Source organism: Podarcis raffonei, chromosome 12 (assembly GCF_027172205.1).
Source record: "Podarcis raffonei isolate rPodRaf1 chromosome 12, rPodRaf1.pri, whole genome shotgun sequence".
Classification (NCBI taxonomy): Eukaryota; Metazoa; Chordata; class Lepidosauria; order Squamata; family Lacertidae; genus Podarcis; species Podarcis raffonei.
In genome coordinates, this window is record NC_070613.1 from 19,212,671 (window position 1) to 19,236,688 (window position 24,018).

The 24,018-nt window shown below is 42.2% G+C and overlaps 1 protein-coding gene across 11 annotated transcripts in view; it reads left to right on the top strand.

The window, feature by feature from the left end:
- The window catches only part of ARHGAP12 (Rho GTPase activating protein 12), a 68,738-nt gene that overhangs the window by 39,561 nt on the left and 5,159 nt on the right, over positions 1-24,018 (top strand). For 3 of the 11 annotated variants that reach the window (XM_053409609.1, XM_053409613.1, XM_053409620.1), the window contains 10 exons: positions 10,988-11,113; positions 13,810-13,878; positions 14,115-14,189; positions 15,487-15,548; positions 16,364-16,445; positions 17,088-17,192; positions 17,475-17,573; positions 19,758-19,860; positions 20,304-20,423; positions 22,589-22,687. In XM_053409609.1, the coding sequence (XP_053265584.1) occupies positions 10,988-11,113; positions 13,810-13,878; positions 14,115-14,189; positions 15,487-15,548; positions 16,364-16,445; positions 17,088-17,192; positions 17,475-17,573; positions 19,758-19,860; positions 20,304-20,423; positions 22,589-22,687 (940 nt within the window). The remainder of the gene's footprint in view (positions 1-10,987; positions 11,114-13,809; positions 13,879-14,114; positions 14,190-15,486; positions 15,549-16,363; positions 16,446-17,087; positions 17,193-17,474; positions 17,574-19,757; positions 19,861-20,303; positions 20,424-22,588; positions 22,688-24,018) is intronic. The other 8 variants (XM_053409612.1, XM_053409618.1, XM_053409611.1 and 5 more) reach the window with 5 other exon arrangements.

A 24,018-nucleotide genomic window follows, 5' to 3' on the forward strand; every position in this document is an offset into this window, starting at 1 on the left:
AAAAGAATGCAGGAAACAATTGAAAACTTTAGGCTTTATATGCCATTGTTTTCAGAATATGGCCCCAAATCCTTCAAGGCATTGGAGACATCTGCTTTCAGAGTTTGTGCTTCAATCCTTTGCCATTAAAATATTTGACATCAATGTGCATAGCAGTTTGCAAGGCCAGACCTTTCCATTGGAAGCCTTGTACAGCTTTAGACCAAGTTCTAGGCCAGATTTCCGCCCCCCCCCCCCAGCCCTATAATTGCAGAACAGTTACATCTTGTTTTTAGAAGATGAGCTTGAGATTTTGGTGTGTTTTACTGATATGTGTATTGAGGATACAATTTGGCTCAATTTTGATATGATTGTTTAGTTTTATCATTAGCAAAAGGCTGGAATTTCAGGCATGTAAGCATAGTTGGTCATAAGTCAAACCGTTTTGTTAAATATCTGGTTTTGGGGAAAGGGGCACAATGTATCATTTTTGTAGAATAACACTTTAAGTTATTTAGTTACATTCCATCTCTAGGTATCTCCTATCTTTCAGAACTGTTTACTGTATATTCAGACATGGAACTAAACCATGCTCCTCCAGTCCATTTTCTAGGTCCATATCCCAGTCTTTTACCTCTTCTTGACATGCATCTTTGGTTCATTGGTTTTGATTCTGTCCAAAATGCTGATTATGAGCTTCAGAAATAAATGTGTGTCACTCTGGGAAGCTTACCCTGGGCTGCCTAACAGCAGACACCATGCAACACGTTCAACCTCAGTGTTGAAGAAGAAGAAGAAGAAGAGTTTGGATTTGATATCCCGCCTTTCACTCCCCTTCAGGAGTCTCAAAGCGGCTAACAATCTCCTTTCCCTTCCTCCCCCACAACAAACACTCTGTGAGGTGAGTGGGACTGAGAGACTTCAGAGAAGTGTGACTGGCCCAAGGTCACCCAGCAGCTGCATGTGGAGGAGCGGAGACCCGAACCCGGTTCCCCAGATTACAAGAGTACCGCTCTTAACCACTACACCACACTGGCCAAAGAGTTCTTCATTTCTGAAAAACATATTGGTCATTTTTGTGCAGAGCTTCCTTGTATTGTGACGAAATATTGTCATGCTACTGCACTTGAGACTACTAGGATCGATGCCACTTGTTGTGTAGGTGATGAGACTCAGTCAGTCAGTCAGTCAGTCAAGTTTATTGCTTATAGCCAAAGGCTGCTGCAATGTATCCAATGTCATTCAATAAAATATATACTAGTTTGATACAAAAACTGGAAACATTTACTTTATCAAAACATGACCTAATCTGCACAAAGCTATAGAAACTCCTTAATATACAAATTGAAACATTAGACAATAAAATTTATAAGCTAAAATCACCGCGGGGCCCCTAATATATTCATCAGTCTTTATTACGGTCCAGAGACGCAACAAATCGTTACAAAGCAATGCACAATTCATACAGCCTACCTCCAGGTTAAACAAGCATTTTCTTCAAAAGATAGGGATCATTGGTTCTTGCAACCACCGATAAAAACTTTGCCACTGCTAATGTTCTAGCATTTGTCCGGTCTTCCAATAGGAACCTGACATAGTGAGCCTCTGATTTTCCCAGGAAAGGTACCAGCAAGGGTAATATCAGTTCAGCCCTGGCTTGCTCATATTTTGCACAGTGCAGCAAAATACCGTATTTTTCGCCCTATAAGACGCACTTTTCCCCCTCCAAAAATGAAGGGAAAATGTGTGTGCGTCTTATGGGGCGAATGCAGGCTCCTTGGCTTCAGCGATAGCAACGCGAAGCCTCCGAAGCCTGCGCTCCGGAGGCTTTGCGTTGCTTCCGCTGAAGCCAGGAGAGTCTGCTCTTTGAGGCTGGTGGTGGGGGAAAGCAGCGCCTCCTCCATCGCCAGCCCCAGAGGATGGGGGGCAGCGGGAAGGCGAGCGACGCCTTCCCGCTACTCTCCAACCCGGGTTGGAGGCTGGCGGTGGGGAAAGCAGCGCTTCCCCCATCGCCAGCCCCAGAGATTGGGGGGCAGCGGGAAGGCGTGCGACGGGAAGGCGTACTCTCCAACCCTCCTGTGGGCTTTTGCGGGAGATGGGGGAATTCCCCCACCTCCCGCAAAAGCAGGCAAAAGCCGTGCGCTCTTTAAAGGGGCTCCGCGGCTTCTGCTGGCTTTTCTAGGAGGTGGGGGAATTCCCCCACCTCGTAGAAAAGCCCGTAGGAGCCGCGCACCCTTTGAAGAGCGCGCCACTCTTGGGGGCTTTTCCCTGAGGAGGGAGAAGGGACTGACTGGCCGTTTCAGTCCCTTCTCCCTCCTGGTCGAAAAGCCCATAGGAGTCACGCACGGCTCCTGTGGGCTTTTGCGGGAGGTGGGGGAATTCCGCCACCTCCCGCAAAAGCAGGGAGAAGGTCTTGGAGTAGCGCACAGGCTGCGTGCAGCCTGTCCGCTGCTCCCAGAGCTGCGGGGGGGGGGAATCATATTTTTTCCTTGATTTCCCCCCCTGAACACTAGGTGCGTCCTATGGGCCGGTGCGTCCAATAGGGCGAAAAATATGGTATGTTTTATGGAATCAATGTCTTGAGCACACGAGCAAAGTCTGTCCTGGTAGGGAACTCCTCTCAACCTGACATCCAACACTGTAGAAAGAAAGACGTTTAGTCCGGCTTTGGTGAAAAGCCTTCGATAATTTGGTACTGTCAGGTTTTTAATGTAAGGTGTTAACTTACAGACATGCCCATATACTAATATATTAAAAGATGAGACTCCAATATATATAGGGGCTGATTTTCTTTGACAAACTGCTCTCTCTTTGTGTGTGTGTGTGTGTGTTTAAGTGACACAGGACTGGATTTTTCTCTTAATGATACTGGCAGATCTTAATTGGGATAATTTTTCTGACATTTGTGGCGCTCTTCTTAATGCCTATAGCTTCCTTGAATTCAGTACTAGGTTTGTGGAACTGAAAATTCTTCATCAGGCTATACAACTAACTCATTGAGGTATGATACACATAAGCTAGATATCTCTGTCTTCCCTGTCATCCTTCCCTGTCTTCCCTTCACCTTATCCTAGACAAGGCAGACTTGGAGAGGAATAAGGAATGAACCAAGTTCTTAGTTTCTAGCCTGAGGTGAGAGCCAAGGAATACTCAGCATGCAACGTAGCTGCCAACTTTAGTCTGCAACCAAATATACTGGATCAATTAATGCAAGAAAAACACTTAAGTGATTTGATTGGGGAAGGGGTGGAAATCAGTTATGCCACATACATCTAGGATTGTTATCCATTTCCCCCTCATGCTAATTTACAGACAGCCTTGACTATTTTTATCTGGTTATTAATAACAGAGAAGAATGCTAGGGAAGGTTCCAGGAATATCAATACTGTCACATTCTGTGCTATCTGCATTGGAATGAGAACACTTCTAATGTTAATTCTGATACTTTGTATTTGTTTGTTACCAGTGGATTTGGGAATGAATTTGGAAAATTAAGAGTCAAGGAACAGCAGAAAAATCTTCATGCACCTTTGTAGAAATGTTGGAACAGCAATCCATTATTTTACATGGAAGTGCCGTGTAATATTTTAGATTTAGTAAACAAATTTTTATCATAGTGGTACCTCAAGAATGGTACTCTGGAGGGAAAGGGTTTATAGAGGGGCTTGGCTTGTACCACAGTAGGATTATGTTGACCTATGATACCAGCCTAATGGAATTGGACTAAAATGCCTCTGAAGAGACTGGAAAATAATCTGTAAGCCATGGTATCAACTTTTTCTGCTGTATAAAATCTCAGCTGCCACTCCTGTCTTTTACGATTTGTAGCATCAGGAAAGCCTGCTATAGAAGGAGCCTTCCTATTTTTTGTAAAACTGTACTCCAAAACACATGAGTTGCAAAGTTATTCAATTCAAATATTGCCTACTTGGACCAATGTAATTAAGCCCAGTAAGATACTAGTGTCTTTCTGTGGGGCCTTACTACAGATTTGATTAATTGATTGGGTAAGTATTGCATGGGCAGGAGGCATCTTTTGTGTGTACTGTAGGCTCATATACGGTCTACCTTCTGCAGCCATTCACAGCAGAGGGAGAGGATTAGCTGAGGGGGAAAACGGAGGGAAATTCAAACCCCACCTACCGCAGACAGGTGAGTCACGGGTGCTTACCCCATGATTTATGCAATGCCCAAACAGAGACATCTGTAAAATAATAGCCCTCCCCCTTGCAATTCTTAATCTGGCTACTTTATCAGACAACTAGAGAATAAAAATAGGCTTCACCTTTCTTATTCACCTTCCTACAAACAACAACATACCACATGACTCCCCAAGAGTAATTTCATTTGTTAATTTTGACTAAAATAGCTATTCTATAACGTGTGTGCGCGCATCTTTCCTCACATGACTGGTTCTGTTTCCTCCACTCCCCCACCCCAACTCCTTAACCAAAAGTTTTTAGGCATGAATAACAGTGTAAGTGGCATTGCATGGGTTGAATTAATTCACAGAATGTTACTACCCATTTCAGCATGGTTTGGAATCCATACGGACACATGGGGTATCTCTTATCGCCTATGCAAACCGATTGTAACTGGCAAAGCAAGACTAGTAATATTACTGTCTCAGTTCATAGTAAACATATACTGCTTCATTCATAGCCTCAGCAATCCTTAAAACAGTCATGTAAAAAAACCCAATTCTTTAAAATACTGTTCCCACATTACAGACTGAAGGCTGGAATTGAGAGATGGTGACTTGCTTAGGACCATCTAGTGAATTCATGGCTCAGCTCAGATGAATTGGAGCCTCCCACTTTACTGTACTATAATACACCTTCTGTGTTGACACATCACTGGGATTTTGTATTTGAAATACTTCCTTGACACTCAAACCTTCTAATCTGCATCCATTCTGCCAGTTTCTGCTCTCTAGCACATGCCAATGTTCCTTTAAGAGTGGCAGTGCCCTCATAACAGGCAGCGCCTGTTCAGATTATGGGACTTGCGCATCTTGGCAAAATATATTTTTAGTCTTCGTGTAGTTCAGTTACCTTACTTAGTATTCTACATTATGTATTATTTTAGGGTGTGTGCTGTTGAAGTAACAAGGTTTTTTTAAAAAAAACCCAAAGAGCTCAGCGGTCCCAGTTTTACTGCTTCTCAAAGCAGACGGGCTGTATATTATAAAAACCCATAAGCAGGCATGCTCTGTCTGTGTAGAGATAGCACTTGACCATTATACCAAAGGCTTAAGGCAGTCTTCACTTCTGATCGCTACAAATGAGGACAAAACTGGTATAGTTAGAAACACAGGATTACTCTGCGGCAACTTCACCCGTCCAAAGTCATAGAAGTTGACAATGAAACTGTACTTTTAAAATGGGCAGAAAACTCCACCGTACACTGAGCAGAGAAGAGCTTTGAAAATGTACCTGCAATTGAGGAGAAGAAGGTTTCCAAAGAGCTCTCATTTAGTTTGGGGTTCCCTCTGGTTTCTTTTCCAGTTGCTTTCTTTTTGTGAAGGTGAACTGCTCAGCATGTAGCAGCTGTAGTGTAACCCTCCCAAAGTAACCAGGCCGTATGAGTAGTCTGGATATATTCTGCGATGTGGTCTCTGTTGCCTTATTTCAGAAAATTTATGTGCCTGTCCTGTTCATGAGGTTGAGAGGAATAGGTATTTCTCTTTCTCTTCTGTATTGTTTCATCCTTTCAAAATGTTAATGGGTTGGATCTCAAGTTCCCATAAGTGGAAATTCACTCACACGCTGTTGCTGCTCCTGCGTGAAGAGGGGGGAAGGAAGAAATTTTTGCTGATTCTTCCTGTTTCGGAGCATTGTGGGACCTTCCAAAACTACCTTCCAACCCAGTCTATTTCAGTGTAGTGAATAGTGGTACTTCTCTAGAGATTTAAGTGAGAGAACTGTAAATTATATGAAGTTTTACTTAGAAAGGATGCTTTAGGAAAAACATGAGTGTGTCTAGATTGATTTTTGCAGTAGTGTTGCTGGGTATTAATAAAAGATTTTGCCTGAAGTTATGCCACAGGGGAGAGTCCTCCAATCAAAGAATTCAAGAGAAGAAATGGTTGAGAGCGAAAATGAAGTTAAAATTCATATAACTCTGAGAGGCCATTTTCATTCGTGGCACTTAAACTATGGATTAGTGTTTTCCTCCTCCCTGAATAGCTTCCTCAACTAGAGCCAGGGCTTTCTCGGCTGCGGCTCCAATCTGGTGGAACGCTCTGTCACAAGAGACTAGGGCCCTGCGGGACCTGACATCTTTCCACAGGGCCTGCAAGACAGAGCTGTTCCACCAGGCCTTTGGTCAGGGCGCAGCCTGACTCCCTCCTCTGGCAATCTGCACAGAATTTTGCTTAACGGTTGCCATCAATTTGATTTTAATTAATTTTTATAATGAAATGTTTTTAGAATGTTGGATTATTTGATTGTTGTTAGCCGCCCTGAGCCTGGCTTTGGCTGGGGAGGGCGGGATATAAATAAAATTTATTATTATTATTATTATTGGTCCCCTCTTTGCCTGCTTCAAATTCTTTTTTGTTATTATTATCTTCATCCAAAGATCACAGGACTGTTCACAACATGAAAGTACAAAATGAGAACACAAAATACATAACAGAAACAAACCAATAACTCTCCTCCCTCCAACATGTTTTAAAGGATATAGAATGTTAATCAGCCAAAGAAAAAGAGAAACATTCCACAAATAGGGAGCCACTGCAGAAAAGGCCCATTCTCATGTTGCCATCCTCTGGACCTCTCTTAGAGGAGGCACACAAAGATGATGATGATCACAGGCTCTTAATTATTTAAACAGGCACGTAAATCCATTTTATTATGACAACATTGTAAAAAAGTCAGAGCCTATGATTATATGGATTTTAGTTTGCTGTCTCTGGACATTGTTAATATCATTTTTTACACTCTGTTTTGCTGTTAGGATTATTATAATGTATACTTATTTTTATTTTATAAGAAACGTTGTGTATATCTTATCATAAAAAGGTGGGATATAATTGCTAACTTAATAAATATAATACTTTCCAGTAACATGCAAGTTAACACAGAAAACCTCAATTGATTCTAATTTCTCTACTGTGCATGTAAAAAAAAATACTGATTGTTCTCCAGCCAAATATGGGAGTGTTTTCACCATTTCCAGCCTGCCTTGCCTTTCCTTGCACAGATTTACCGTATTTTTTTTGCCCTATACGACGCACCTTTTCCCCTCCAAAAATGAAGGGGAAATGTGTGTGCGTCCTATGGGGCGAATGCAGGCTTTCGCTGAAGCCTGGAGAGCGAGAGGGGTCGGTGCACACCAACCCCTCTCGCTCTCCAGGCTTCAGGAAGCTATCCGCAACCCTGCGGAGCCCGGCGGGAACTCTTGCGGGCTCCGAAGGCTTGCGGATAGCTGCCATAAGCCCGGGGTGCGCAGCGGGCTACAGTGCCACGCTCCCTGGGCTTCGGATAGCAGCAAGCTCCGGGAGCGATGGCGAGGTTGAGCGCAACCTCGTCATCGTTCCTGGACCCGGGCTGGGGTCGGGGGAATCTCAGGCTTCCCCCACCCCCACCCCGGCAAGCTCCGGGAGCGATGGCGAGGTTGAATGCAACCTCGCCGTCGCTCCCGGACCTGTTCTGGGGGTGGGGGAAGCTCGGGCTTCCCCTGCCCCCAGCCCGGCAAGCTTGGGGGGGGAAATAATTCCCCCCCTTTATTTCCCCCCCCCAAAAAATAAGTTCGCCCTATGGACCGGTGCATCCTATAGGGCGAAAAATATGGTAATGGCAAAGAAACCTCCCTTCACAATTCAGAATTCTGTTTATACAGCATTCTAATACAGATTTGAGTTTTCCCATGTGTGTGGTTGTGCATTCAAAATAACAACATCCCCACACAAGAGAGAGGATCAGCAGGCTTGGGCTATGTGTGTGTGCACCCTAGAGGTTTCCAAAATACATGCAGACACACAAAATCTGAAAGGAAAACTCCAAGGGAACAAAACCCCTAAGGGAGAAAGCGGCTTATGAATGCCCCGGAGCATAGTTCACCTTAAATATTGCAGCTCAGACTCTTAAGAGCACTGGTTCTCAAACTTTTTTCCTCTGGGCCACACTTTCAGAATAAAAATTTGGTCATAGCACACCAATTTTTTTAATTGATAAATACATTGGGAAACAAAAAGAAACAACTCTCAGCAGTGCTTAATTTTGAAAAGCTATCTATCCATATTCTGCAAATTAAAATACTATTTTTATACTAATACTATGCTTCTTCCTCTTCTTTCTTTGGCAATCACTCGTAGCCGAGTAAGATGGTCTTCCATAAACATGGTTTTAAAAGTGAGACCGTAAGTGACTGTGGAGGCCAATTCTGGATCCACATGTCCTTCCACAGTGGGGATATAGGTTTCCAGGCAGGAGTTGATCACGGTGAGGGTTTGCCAAGTGTGCCTTCCTCTTAACGCGTTTCTCCCTTTCATCCTGAGTTCGAGCATCTTCAAAACCCATGACGCCTTATGGTAAAGGCTGTTATCCAATTAAAGTGCTTGCAGGCCAGTGTTTCCCAGTTGCTCTACTATGCTATGCTATACTATACTATACTATGCTATGCTGAAATGTTTAAATGTTTTTTTGATTGTCCTTGAATCTTCCTGCCATACTTGCTGTCCTCTGCTGTAGTATAGTTCACTGTTGTAGGTTGGGATCTTGTGCTGAGAGAGTAACTTACAGTAGCCCTACAAATTAGTTCACTTCTAATATTGAACAATGGTGGCAGCGGAGGCGAGGTTACATACCCCCCCCCTTCTTCCCAGGCCAAATTAAATACTTAATTGCTCTACTGGTTTATCAGTGTTTCTCAAACTTGGTTCCCCAGATTACAACTTCCATCATTCCTAGCTAGAAGGACCACTGGTCAGGGATGCTGGGAGTTGTAGTCCAGCAACAGCTGGGGAACCAAGTTTGAGAAACACTGATTTAGACTGAGACCAGTTTAGGGTTGCCATATTTTGAAGAGGAAAAAAAAGGACGCTATGACAACTCATTTTAAATACCCCTACTATATGTAGGCTGTAGAAGCTGTGATATGTTGCTGAGGGCGGCAGGAGAAGAGGAAAGCAAGTCTTCAACTACTGGTTAATGTCTATGTCTCATCCAGAAAGTACAGCCAGAGACATTTTGGCAAATATAAAAAATCCACCCAGACAAAAATTTTACCCCTGAAAAAGAGGACGTGTCCTGGAAAAAAAGAGGACACATAGCAACTCTAACAGTTGCACTTTTTAAATGTTCAAAAACTTTTAATACATTGGGTTGCATTCAGTGAAGTCATCCTGACAACAGACATAGTTGTCATGGCTGCCTTAAGTCTATTGATTTCATTGGATTTACTCTGACGTAAGACTTCATTGGGACACGGGTGGCACTGTGGGTTATACCACAGAGCCTAGGACTTGCCGATCAGAAAGTTGGCGGTTCGAATCCCTGCGACGGGGTGAGCTACCATTGCTCGGTCCCTGCTCCTGCCAATCTAGCAGTTCAAAAGCACATCAAAGTGCAAGTAGATAAATAGGTACCACTCTGGTGGGAAGGTAAACGGTGTTTCCGTGTGCTGCTTTGGTTTGCGAGAAGCGGCTTAGTCATGCTGGCCACATGACCTGGAAGCTGTACGCTGGCTCCATCGGCCAATAAAGCAAGATGAGTGCCGCAACCCCAGAGTCAGCCATGACTGGACCTAAAGGTCAGGGGTCCCTTTACCTTTACCTTTAAGACTTCATTGGATGCAACCTGTAGCATGTGAAGTAAGACCCAAGTTACTCCTTTCTTTGAGGCTAACTTTGGGTTTTTGTGTGATAATTTCTATTCTTTTTTTAAAAAAAAAACAGACTAAGCAAGACATCCTAACATACAGGAGAGTTAGGAGGGTGGCTGGGCACAGAAGAAGAGGAGGGGAAGAGAGTTAGGGAGGGAAGAGGAAGTCTGTTTAAATTGCTGCATTACTCTTTGTTAGATTATGTGCCATTTTAGGTTACTGCCCTGAAATTGCTTCTTCCAAATCATCCCTTCAACTAAGTTGCTTAAACAGGGTGGTTTATTAAGGCCCTGTAAACTTATTCCACTAGATATGTTTATATACAAGGAGTGTGCAACTTAGTCACCAGTTAAGGGCCGTATCTGAAATTTATATTAGCTAAAGGACTGCACCATGCATGTTTAAAGGGCACTGAATGAATGTAATTGTACATAAGTAAATGGCAGGTGCCTCCTACAGCTGCACAGGAGAAACTGCACTACTTGCTGCTACTTAAGCTACCTTCAAATATGAAAAGCTGCCAGGCCTTGATGTAGATGTAGCAATTGCAAAAGTTGGTTGACTGGCTTCCTTGCTTCCAGTTTTTCATTTTTTAACTATCAGGCTAAGTTTTCCATGTAGCTATTTCCCTTCCTGTAAAGTTGCTTCCTTTAAAATTAAACTTGTGTACATGAAGACTTGAATAGAGTCCATAGTGAGTGGGATATATAAGGGCCTCATGTGTCTCCATCCCTGGTTCTGCATGGCTCCATCCTTGGCATGCCTTGACACAGTGCTTTGGGCTTAGATTTCCTTCTGCATGCATTATGAATACCTTTTGCTGAATATTCAGGTAGCTGGTTGGAAATCCTTCATATCTTGATGCGAGTGGGGCCATTACACTCCTTGAGAAAAGGAGCTGTGCCATACTTGAGTCAGTCATAAGCTGGACTTGCAGGGTTCAGTAGAATAATTTCAGGACTAAAAGCTGTGGCATGCTGCAATGCCCCAGCCCCTAGGAAAACTTCTGCTGACTATTTCAGAGGAAAGAGATGACCCATGGCAGGAAGTGTAGCCTTTCTCTTTGCAGGTTTGTATGTGTGAAAGCAGCTAAGAGTGGATTGCATGTGCTTCACCTGCCTTTGTTTCAGTACAATACATTTACAGTGTATGGATTTCCTTCTGCTTTCTTTTTTAATAGTTTAATGCTTCGCCACAGCAGCAAAGGGAGATTATTAAAAGCAGGAGTCTGGACAGGAGGCTACAGGAACCAATAGTTTTAACAAAATGGAGGCACAGCTCGATTGTGTTGGACACTAATGACAAGGTAGGAATGTCCTAAAGAACATACTGGAGTCTGATCAGTTGTCGTGTATTATTTATTATGTATATTTTTTATTTTACTGTGCACTAAAAAAGAAAAGAAAAACACTGGTGCAAAATGGTTAGGTTGATCCCTGTAAGTTACATACAGTGCAATCCTATAAGTTGTCTACTCAGAAGTAAGTTGCACTGATTACTCCCAGATAAGTGGGCGTAGGGCTGCACTCTTAGCCTGACTAATTGTGTTTTCAGCGAAATAATTATTGTACAGTTATGTTTGCTTTCTTACATTAATGTAGATTGTTTACTTTGTGTTAGATTCAGAAAAACAATTCATTTCAAATGTGCTCTTATTAAAGCAAACTTTGCTATGACAGGCTGTACTTATTTTCTCCTAAAGAAGTCAGTGGTACAGAACCTGCCTTGTACCCCTGATCATGGAGTTGCTAGCTTTTGGAATTGGGGTCCTACCTCGGCTCTCTTCCCAGCAGCAGTTTTAATGTCTTGCCCTGAGCTCACTGGCCTGATTTTTTTGAAGTCATGCAAAGTCATAGTTAAGCAGGAGCTGGAAAGAGGCTCAAGTGAGCCTCAGGTTCATGTTGTTTTCCCTTCCCTCTGCTCCTCCTGTGTGACCAGGAACAGTAGTTCAGCACTGTTTATTTTCAATTTCCCCAAAGCTTGTCTCATTGTATGCCTCCCTGGCTTATGATTTAATAATCAAGTCTGGACAGCTTCAAAACAAAGCCAATTTCAGACCATGAGTTATGAAATCGGCTTGTTAAATTAACCTGAGTTTGTTATACACCATGATACTTGGTTTGCATGCAGTGGCAAGCCAATATTCAAGGAAAATAAAAGTAAACACAGTCTACCTCCTGGCCGTATGGAAGGAGTGGGGAGGGGCAAGGTTTCCTAAGGCTAATTCCAGCTTGTGCATGATGCACTAAACCATGGTTTGGTGTACATGGCCACCAACTGCAACATTTTTATTTGGTTAGACATCATTTATATGCTGCGCTCATATCTAAAATAAAATAAAATCTCAAGGCACAGTCTATGTAAGATCAAGATTACAAACAATTAAAAAGAAATTTCAGACAAAGCAATGGGAGCAAGGATGACCAAACAGTAAAGCAACAGGCACCAATGCAAAGCAGCAGATGTCACCTGTCCCTCTGGTTCTGCAGTTAAATGAAAAAGTATGTTTTGGAACTGTCTCCTGCAACTGAAGTAGTGAAGAGGCCAGATATGTTCCTTTAGGGAGAGGGTTGCATAATGTGGAACCCACTAATGAGAGACAATTGTGTTAAAGCAGTGGTGGCCCAACTTGGCCCTCTAGCTGTTTTTGGACTACAACTCCCATCACCCCTAGCTAACAGGACCAGTGGTCAGGAATGATGAGAATTAGCTGGAGGGCCAAGTTTGGCCACCACTGTGTTACAGTCTCCCACAGTACCACTACTGCATGTGTGTGAGAGTGTGTAAGTGGTGCAAAGTCTCCAAAGATGGCCATTGGGCAGAATCATATGGGAACAGGAGGTCCTTGAGATATCCTAGCAGAAGACAATGAGGGCATCAAAGCTCGGGAGGGACGACGACCGTGAGAGTCTTTTGGGTTGTGGCCCCCTGTTTGTGCTCTCTCCAGTGAAGCCTGCTTGACACTGGCATAAACAACTCTTCTTCCAGTCTGTTCTGTTGGATGTTTAAATTGGTTTGCTTTGTTGTAGTTATGGTATGTGTCTCTATTGTGGGGGGTTTGGGCAGTGGTATTGCTTTTAGAATTGTATCGGGAAAATGAATTTTTTGCTGCTATCCCTGTACTGGATGTTTTTATACTGTAAGTTTCCTCAAGACAATTTTTAGTAGAAGGAATCTAAGAAACAGAATATGCAAACATGAATCTGGCCAAAGATGGCAAGGGGTTTGAGTTAAAAAAAAAAAGGAACTGGCAACAAAATGTTGCATCCTGGAGATCACATGTTCACAGCCATGCCCTCCTCTGATCTGGTTTTCCATTCCACCCCTGACCCCAAGTCAAGTTAGCATTCTGTGGTTGGTGACTGCACAAGGGCACTTCTTGGGGTCCTCCTCTCAGGGTTTTCCCACCGGGCTTCTTGTACATTTCTGCCCTGTCTTCTCTATTTGTGTATGGTCTGTGCCATTTTGGCTACATAAGCGTTGGTGCTTATGTCTTAATAACAAGAATACAGGGATTGCTTTTTAATGCCCAAGTTTACAAATATTTTCAGTACTAAATAAACTGAACAAGAGTATTGGAAGGAGATAGGTATGAATTTCAGGAACCTTTAACCTATCCTCAAGCGTAAAGAGAATTTCTCTTAGCAACATAGTTGCCAACAACACAGAAAAAGAAACTTCACTACAAAGCAATTCTTTCTGTATCAGCTATCCCTGCAGGAATTGTATTCCGCTTTTTAACAAAGAATGATCATTGGCCTGCCTTCAGGAAACATGTCCCCAATTTCTTTCTAACCTCCTTAATATTTCAAGTTAGCAGATTTTTGGGTGTGGGTGTGTGTAATGCATAATTTATGCATAATTCAAAAGCTTGACACTCTCCAAGGATGCAAATCAGTTCTGATTAGATGACATTGGAATATACATTATTTTATTATGTTCAAGATAACCGACTCTATGAAGCAATAATGATATATTAAAATAGTTCTTGTATTTTTACAGTTGCCAACTAATTCTTCTGATCCTCTCTTGCCTAATCCTGCATATTTGTTCCCAACACACCATGAGCAAGTTAGTATCTGACATATGATTTATCTATAGATAGTATTGGTAGATAATTAAATTTGTGCAAGGAAAAAAACTGTACTAGAAAAATTAATGAAAGGAATGACTGCTTTAATTTGAACATAACTCATTGTCATTCCAGTATCAGACACATTTTCTGTTATGTCCAAATTCTGTAAAGCTTAAGGAGATTCTACTTTATTTCTGTGTTATAAATATTTCAATACGTCTTTATTCCTTAGGATTCTCCGGTTGCTTCAAAGACTGCTTTTCCTGAGAATGAGTATTCTCCTTCCTCACCAAAGCATCAAGCCACAGTCAGTATAAATATTGTCATACACAGATTGTTGAGCTCACTAGTCTGAGGCAAATCCATGGTTGTTAATGTATGCTGAACATTGTTACACTTCACATAGCGGATCAGTCTGTGTCAGGAAAGAGATTGAAGCCGCTTCTTGTGTTGGGCCTTCTCAGTGTAATCAACTTCAGCGGCTTCTAGAGCAGTATTTAGAAGATGCATATCTTCTGTTGACTTGTAAGATATATAGGATTTAGTCATGTCCCCAGCATTGTTCAACCAGGCAGCTTCATAAGAACACTGTGTGCAAATAGATCAGCAGAAAATGGAGGTAGTGGTGTTATCCAGTCCTTCTTAAAGGAGGCATTTTGTCCTTTTTAAAAGCAGCCTTGTTGGCCCCTCATAACATTAATAAACACAATACTGCTTTTCCATATTGCAGTCACTGGCGATCTACTTTTTATCCTGTGACCAAGTTAGATAACATCAGTCACTAGCAGTTCGTCACACCTTGATAGGGAAGTCTGCCTGATACTTTTGAGATCTGTGTTACATAGGAAGAGTGTATCGTTTGAGTTCTTACAGCCGAGTCTTACAAAATGCCCTTGTACACTATTACTTTAGATCAGGCCAGGGAACCTGTGACCCATCAACCCTAGCCAGTATGGCCAATGGTCAGGGGTGACTATCAGTGTTTACTTGAGATGGATAAAACAGACTCAGTAAAGCGTCTCAATGAATTTCTTGTTTTAAAAACTCGCTCAGCATCTAAATCACATAGCATCTGATAAATAATAACAATTCGTTAAGGTGCAGATAATACCAGGTGTAGACAACTGCATTGCATTTCTGATGGATTTGGCAATCTGTTTTGTCAAACAAAGACAATTTTTAGGAGCAAGCTGTTTACCACGAATAAACTGTGAAAACAGAAATGCTTCAGATATTGAGAATATATAGGTTTTGTTTTTAGGCTACAAATAATGAACAGATGTAAGCAGGTAGGTTACATCAGTTTAAAAAAATGTTGTGACTTAGTAACATTAGTTAAAAATCTGGTTTAGCACATTTAGGCTGCAATCCTATACCCCCTTATCTGGGAGCAAGCCCCATTGAATTTAGTCATCTTACCTCTGAGTAGACACATATAGGATTGTGCTGTTAATGTTAAGTTCAAGGAACCATGTCTCTGCAGTTCAGGTGTCAGCTATTTAGCTCTTCTTGAAAGTAGTTGTGGAAGGAAAGAGATTATTTTCTAATTTAAAGGAATAACGAGCTGCTTTTAAAACTGTTTTTCTGTTTGTTCTCTTCCCCAGGACCAAGAGAAGTATGGATTATTAAATGTGACAAAGATTACAGAAAATGGGAAAAAAGTTCGGCAAGTATCTCCAGCACGCTTCGAAGTTTTGACGTTTAGGTATTTTAAATTTGGTCAGGCAAACATTCAATCATCAAAGCAATGTAAGGTTGCAAGTGGGTTACTTGTCAGCATATTTATATGCAAAGAAACCCTGTTTCAGTGAAACTTAAAGGAACTGATCATCATTTTAAAGCCTGCAGCCACACTCACCACAAGGAACATGTTTAGGAAAGCAATTTTAAGTTTCTTGGATTTTCTGGGGAAGTTTTCTGGAAGTGAGATAAATACAACATTTTTGCAGTGTTATTGGTTGAAGCCAATCTGTAGTGGCTCTCTTTGCAACTGTTAGGGTTCTAAACGGAGCATTTTAATGTTAGAGAATAAATAGAATAAGCCTGGCTACACATTGCACATACAACACACAAATGTGATATAGTGTGTACTGTAAGTTTGAGCTACTGTGGCTCAGGCCCATGGCAGGGGGTGGGGACAGATGGGCACACTGGCCCCAGGCTTTGGAGGGCACAGCTGGTCAGGGGCCCCTGCCAGGAACCGGCTGCCTTTTTGTTTGAATTTATAGCTTTATTCCCACCCCAGGCCTCAGACAAGCTCTGTACAGACAAGCCGGATGTGACTAGTTAGTCTCAAAAAACGATTGCTTTTATGTAGCATTCCTGTTTCGGTGATTTCAGCAGGCCAAATTGGCCTTTTGTCAATAACAGCTATACCTGTAGACACGGTAATACAAAGGGTCATTTGTCAAGCACCACTGGGCAGTCTCAGTTATTTGATCAATCTCCTTGACTGTGTACAATTGCCTACCTCTCCTACAGAAAAAACTGGATGTCATCATGGGCTGTATTGCAAGGTCCCTCGTTATTGTTTACCAAGACTCAAGGAAGTGGGACTAGCTGGGTAAGTACTGGAAAGTTACTGTATTTTCAGACTCCTCCCCCTCATCTCTACTGTTAATGCAACCATGTGGAGATAACCGTGCATTAATGCAGTACAAGTGATTGCAGGGTGGGGGTTAAAACAAGCAGCTCCACCTAGTGGAGAAGCTTTGTTCTGTATGAAGTGGCCCACACCCGTGGAACAAAGAAGTGACTCTTTTAAACTGATGGAATTCAAAATGGGGATTTGTAAGCACTCCCAAGCCATCTGAAATGCCCATCTTTCCCAAGGTTGGTTAAGACAAAACACAAGTAGACCCCTTGTCCAGGCCACTAAACGTCAGTAGCCAACAGGGCCATGGTGGAGACAAGTGTTGCGGTGGGAATTTAGGAATATAATATAGGCAACTCCCAAGGGGTTACGTTCCAAGGCATCATGTGTTTATGTGAAATTGTGTGTATTTGAAACAGCCTGCAAACCGCTGCCCCACTCCCTTTTGTGACTTTTGGGGTAACTTCTGAGTTTGACGTGATGCACGTGTGCCCAGTTGCACACGTGTCGGACACGCCGAAAACAGTCATTGCCTGTATGGGCAGGTTGTGCAATGTCTGGGGCAGGGAAGCCCTCTAAAAACAAATTGGCAATGTTTGTTTTTCCCTCCAGAAGTTTGGGGTCAACCAATCCAAGCCAGAGTTCACAGTGGATCTCAGGGGTGCATTTGTCGACTGGGCTTCTAAGGAGAAATCTAGCAAGAAGAATGTGATTGAGGTGACTGTTTTTGCCTAACTTTATTTTGGGTACTTAACATGACCATAGAAAAAAATGGGTAACGAGTTAAGCATTTTACAAAAAATATTTACGACAAACCTTTAGAAGTCTTATAACTTAGAAATGTGAATACTTAAGTGGCATATAAATGTCTTAAACTGTCGGGGTTTCTTAGAATAGATAGAGTATAATATAGTAATTGACCTAGTGGTCGGGTATTTTGGAGCAACACATAAAATACGTACTTCCATTCTAATGCCCAGATTTCTTTTTATTTTAAAGCTGAAAACACGGCAAGGAACTGAATTATTAATCCAGTCGGATAATGACATTTCTGTAAATGAATGGTTTAAAGTTCTTAATTTTGCTATCAGTAACCAGGTATGTACTTATGATGGTTTGCAGATAAAAGTTTATAATCTAAGTTATTGCTTTCCCGCACCACCATTCCATTTCTACCTCTTGCTTGACCGTTTGAGGAATACTTCACCCTGAAACAACTAACTAAACCACAATATAGGACCAAAGCAGCAATTGCTCTGGAATTTTGAGACACATCAGTGGATGAGGATTGTTTTTAGAATGTTTTTAATGATTTGTTTCCCGCCCTGGGCTCCTTTGGGATGAAGGGTGGGAAAACTGAATAAGATGATGATAATAAAAATAAGCTAGTGAGATCATCATCTTTATTATGGCCAATAGAGGAAAAATCATCACCTCAAATAACCACAGAATATATTTTTCGAAAACTAAAAAGATATTCTTGTATTTCTAATTGAGGGTTGTGTCCAACTAACGTTTAATGTACCTAAATTAGCCACTAATTTCAGTGGGTCTCCTCTGAGTAAAGTTTAGTTGACTGCAAATCACAATAAGAATACAATGATAAAAATATGTTCAAATGTTGAGATTCAAAAAGGAACATTATCTAGTTCATGGTTTATGTGGAATATGAACTACAGTGGTGCCTCGCAAGACGAAATTAATTCGTTCCGCGAGTTGTGTCGTCTAGTGATTTTTTCATCTTGCAGAGCGCGGATTCGCTGGGTATTAACGGCTTTAAGAAAAAGGAAGCAAACTCGCAAGACGTTTTCGTCTTGCGAAGCAAGCCCATAGGGAAAATCGTCTTGCGAAGCAACGCAAAAAACGAAAAACCCTTTCGTCTTGCGCGTTTTTCGTCTTGCGAGGCACCACTGTAGACATTTCTAGCTTATGTCCTGAAGTATATACTGTGTGAGCTGAATTGCAGCCAGGTCTTCAAGACTTGTTTGGACCATTTCTTTGTCCCTTGATACAGTCCAATATTATTTTGGGATTGAGAAGAGGCATGTGCAGATGTATGTGTTCCTGTACTGCAATTTCCAAAGGAATCCCCGCAGTAGTGTTTAGCATGTGGCGTTGATAAACTTGTGGCATTGCACCTAATGATCTTATCACTTTCACTGCTGCATATACAGATTTAGATTCTTGAGATACTCAAATGTCTACCAGTTTTGTCCCAAGCGGACAAATATGTCTTGTACAGATTTATCGGTGTTTCAGTTTTGCTTAGTCTGTTAAAGATTTGATTTAGCTACTGAAGAAAAGGACCTTCTTAAGCAGGAACATGTTTTTGCACTTTCTGTAGGCTCTGAACTGCTATTGAGTGATGCATATATCTGTTGTTCCTTTTGTACCTTTGTTCTGAATGACTCCTGAATTTCCAGGGTTAAAGATTTTTTTTCTCTGATTTACAAAGAGGAAATAGGTTAGGGTAGAGAGGGTTAGAACTGATTTATAGCTTTCTAACTAGAAAACTAGTTTCTATTTTCTTAGGCTTATGCATAGTAAATCTGTGGGTGCTCAGAGCAGCGAATGTGGACAGTTAACTATTTTGTTGATTGACTTACTCGAGAAGGAAAAGTGCTGGATTTTGCAATCCTAGAAGGAATTTTAGAGTGGAGAATCATGGTGTTTCAGTATTAAGGTCAAACAATTAAGTCAAACAAACTAATAAAATAACTGGCAGTTTGCTTGAAATGCTGCCCCAAACATCATGTTCCAGGTATGTAGCCTTACTGGGACACTGCCAGTAGCTTTCCCAGTTTGCACAAGATTTGCCTGGCACTAACTGAATGATTCCATTAGCGTCAGACGTTTAGCCGAGAGAGTCAGTAGAGCTTTGTTAGGTTGACTTAACTGTATAGTTCTGATCTTTTGCTTGAGAAGACTTTTGCCAACAGGTGTTTCCAGAGTATGAAACCACCAAGACCAATTTTCAGTGCAAATTACACCGGTGTTGCATCTTTGTCATACAAACAAGAGTGATTAATTTGCTCGCAGCAGTGCCAATTCTGCTTGCAAAAGTGATTTACAGATGCCATGTGGATAGGGAGTCCATTGGAAATCTATGTTCCATTGTAAAATGAAAATGGCTTCAAAATCATTTTATCAGTTTCATTAAATCATGTGTTAGTAATTTTGGAATCATCCTAATGGTGTTAAATGAAGGATGTCACACTTTAAAGAAGAGCTGTTAAACTTGGTAGCAACAAAGACATTGAATCCTTTTCTTATTCTCAATAGACAGTAGAGTCTGATGAGCCATTCGATGATGAGGTGCCAGATTCTCCTGGGGTGGAAAAACAGGACAAAGAAAAGGACCATAAAGACTCCAAAAAACTTCGTTGTAAGTTTAAATTCAGAGTAAATGCCTATGCTTCACTCCACCTACCTCCAGCAGTAATACCACCACTGGCCACTTCTGCCTGCTGTTTGGTCAGGGGCATCACCAGCAGAGACTAACAGGGCTGGGCAGAAGGATTTCTCTGTCTCAACTACGCCAACTCCATAGCAGATTGGATTGCATTATAAATCAGTCACCTGAGTTGGATTGGGGCACAGCTCTGAGTCGAGCAAGTGAAGAGAAGAAACGGTTCCCCCTCTCTGCCATAAATATTTGGAACTTCCTAGTAGCTGGTCTTATAATTGATATTCAGATTTGATATAATGGTGCAATTTCTTCTTCTGAGGATTTCACCTTCAGCACAGGCTATGTTTTATAAATTAGGACAAAATAGCTTAAAACACACCAGTTTTTTTATATGCAGCTTGCTTGTTTTTCATTTGCAGCAATAAAATTATCTGGCAGCATTGATGCTTCAGAACAGAAAAAGACCAAAACGAAACTGAAGAAATTTTTAACCCGCAGACCCACATTGCAAGCAGTCCGTGAAAAAGGCTATATCAAGGGTAAGCTTTTTGTTTTCAATATTTGTAATAACCCTTGGCTAGCAGATTATTAATATCAATTTCTTATGTCTGAGTAGGATAGCTATTTCCTCAGGAAATAGCAGTGAGCTTGGTTGCTTGCAGCATTAATTTTTTAAATCCTAGATAGCTGCACACTGAAGATCCATGTTGAGACGAAATTCAAAATAATTTTTCAAGATAAAAATAAATGCTATAGTCTTCCCAGTGAAGATTCTTTGTAATCTCTCTGTCCACCCAGAAAGAAAATATAAAGCATGAAGTTCAGCACAGGCATGCTTTCCATTTTTTAGAGGAGTCCTCAACTTTAAAATATTTGGTGTTATATGGTTCTTGTTTCTGCTTCCACAGCTGGTTTTGCTGTTCTTCTTTCTGTATGTCTGGACAAAAAGAGACTACTTGCAGCATGGGGTTGTGATTGGGCTTACCTGGCGTGGCTTTCACTTATACATTCCTATGTGGAGGGAGAATATCTTCTCCCATTAGTTCCCACAAGGACTTTCTTTGTCCACTGTAGTCCTGGTAAAGAGAGAATAAAATAACAGACACCCAAGACAACCACAACACATCCTGTGACATAACACATTTGTTAGTCTTTGTTTTTACTGCAACAAAATAACATGGCTTCTCTTCTGGAAATCTTCCAGGAAAACAGAGATCCAGCCAAAGCCTTACAGCCCTAAGAGGAAATAGCCAGCTTCTCAGTATTTCTTAGCTCTCGCCACCCCAAGGGTATCTTACGTCCCTAGGAAATACAGCCTTTGAAGTGTCCACATTAAAGACCAAAAACAGTATTATTCTGAGGATTACACTTAACATATTTAAGCTGTCCTTGCAGCTCTAAGGCTCATTGGGTTGAGAGAAAATACTTTTCTCAAGACAACCCAGAATGTTGCACAGACAGTCCCTTTCTGTATCCATATATGGATCTGTATACAGATGTTTTCAGTAAGAAATGTAACACACTATCCCTCAAATCACACTTTTTCCTTTACAGGGATGCAGTGTCAGGCTAGACTTGTCACTGAGTAGTGACAATCAGTTTGTCTTCCAGGTTGTGTGCTCTCACCCTGCCACTGGTGGTAGTGAGGACTGCTAGAAAGTTGGGCAAGTTTTCTGGTTCCACTGATTCTAAGGTCTCTTTCATTTTCCCCAATTCTGGTCAAACTCGTTCACTCAGGAGCAACTTCTGAACTGCATGCCATTCTCAGAGGATATAAGGGTTTTTTGAAACTGCTTTTCTCTGGAAATATTACAAGTCAGATCTATAATTGGTCTAAAGTTCAGAAGACGTCAGGGTCTGACTTAGGTCATTCTGTCATCTGTTGCCAAATAGGAGCACGTCTTTAATAAAAGAGGATTTTGCCCAATCTTCTTGTGAAACTGTTTCACACAAAATTCCCTACAAAAAAAAACCAAGTCCTTTCAAAAACCTGGAATGAAGGAAGGGGGAGTCTTTCCACACGGAGGGGAGGTTATGTTCTTGAGTATGGGTCTTAAGTGCTGTGCCTCATTTTGTCTCTTTTCGCATGCCAACATTTCCGCTCACAAGCAGAAGGGAAAAGGTAGCCGATTTCTGATTCCATTCTGTAAGATGCTGCAGTGGAGTTTCAGGGATGTCATCTAGCTTCCAGCAAAGGGGAGAGATCAGCTTCCTATAAAAATAAGCTAGCTGCGCATTCTGGCTATATGCCTTCCGAGGCCCAGAGCATCACATTACAGTCTGTCACTAATTTAAGATGTGAAATTGAGGGAAGATGTACAGCAGTGCTGACAATCTTTTGTTGCTGGCTTCTTTGCATTTCCTTCTTTGCATGGAAGCAGAGGGGTTAAGCAGAGGAAACAGCACCTGGAGAGAAGGGGCCATCTCTCTCTCTCCCTCCCCCAGGCTTTAGGGCCAGGGAACAAACAAGTACAACCCCAAGTCCCTTCCTGAAAGGACGGCCCTTTTCTGCAAAATGAAATAACCTGCTGGAGTACAGTACAAAAGGTGTCACAATGGGCCATGTCAATAACTTGCTGCCTGCTAGCAAGACAAGGCTGGTTGGGAATCCCCTCCAGCTGGTATCATTTTTGTTGGAAGCCCTGTTCACTCTGAGAAGTTCAGCTCAATCACTTGTAAACTGCTGTCTTTCCCTGTTTTTCAGATCAAGTGTTTGGCTGCAATCTAAACAGCTTGTGTCAAAGAGAGAACAGCACTGTGCCAAAATTTGTGAAACTGTGTATTGAATATGTTGAAGAACATGGTAGGTGAAAGATACCTCACTTTTTAATATATTTTTTTTTATAGTAACTGGTTAGAGGCTTAGTAAAATTTTTACATAGAAGGACATGTGTCAGCGCTGCCCAAGGTCCCAGCTCACACAAGACCAATGCTGCTTCTTTCTCTAGTATAAAAGTCTTTATTGAAGTTCAGTTTCACTTCCAGACGCGCAGCGCGCAACGCTACGTCTATACCTTAGACCGTCGAAGTTCCATCTGAATCTCCTCCCCCCTGACACCAGTTTAAGATTCTAGCCTTACTCCACCTCTTCCTCTGTTCCTTCCTTCTCTGGGTCCGCCTGCTAGTCGGAGTCTCAGCCCTCCTAGACTCCTCTGACGCTGAGTCCCCTGACTCTTCTCCCTCCCTCCTTCGGGCCTTTGGACCTGGCTCCCAATCCGGGTTTTCTGCTGTCCCGCGCTCCTCCACATTTGAACTTGGCGCGCGCGCGCAGCCTCCCACTTTCCTTCTGACCGTTACACTTGTGTCACTGCTCCCTCTTTCGGGGAGGCTAGCTGGACCTGGCCTTCCCTCCGTTCCCCCACTTCCCGATGGGGGCGTGGTTACCCCTGACTCATCTTCTCTCCCCGCTGGAGGAGAGGCTGATCCTGGCTCATGTGACTCTTCCCCCCCCCACTGTGCTCTGGTGGGGGAACTGGTCCTGATCCTCCGCTGCTCCCTTGGGAGTCCCCGCTGGTCCCTTGTTTCTGGAGCGTCCCCCCTGGGACCCCCCTCGCCCTTACCAAAGGCGCCCCCTTCTGGGAATCTTCTGATTCGCTGGAGAAGCTCATGGAATCTCTCGGGCCACTGTCATATTCCCCTACGCTCCCTTCTGATTCCTCTCCTCCGCTCTCTATTTGCTCTCTCCCCTGCGCTTCTGCTCCTGAGCCTCTGACAACATGTTACTACTATAGACACATATCTGGGCATAATGTACACTCTGTGAACCATAAAAATAGTTTCTCAGCCCTTTTCCTCCTTAACTACTGGAAATGACTTGCTTAGAAACTTTAGAATCTTTCCATTTTTAACTATTCCTATACAACTGTGTTTTAATGCTTTATAGTGCAATCATGGCCTATTCAGAAATATGTCCCCCTGAGTTTAATGCGAGTTACTTCCAGGTAAGCATGTAGGATTGCAGCCTGATTGTGTTCCTTCTGCTATTCCAATAGGAGAGGCACAGTCTACAGCTTCAAAAAAGAAATGCAAGAGTATGTTGTAATAACAAGTTTGTTTAAATACCTTGTTGACCTCCAGAATGGCTCACTTTGCCACATAGATTTAATTTTAACAAGTAGACAGAACTTTTCAAAG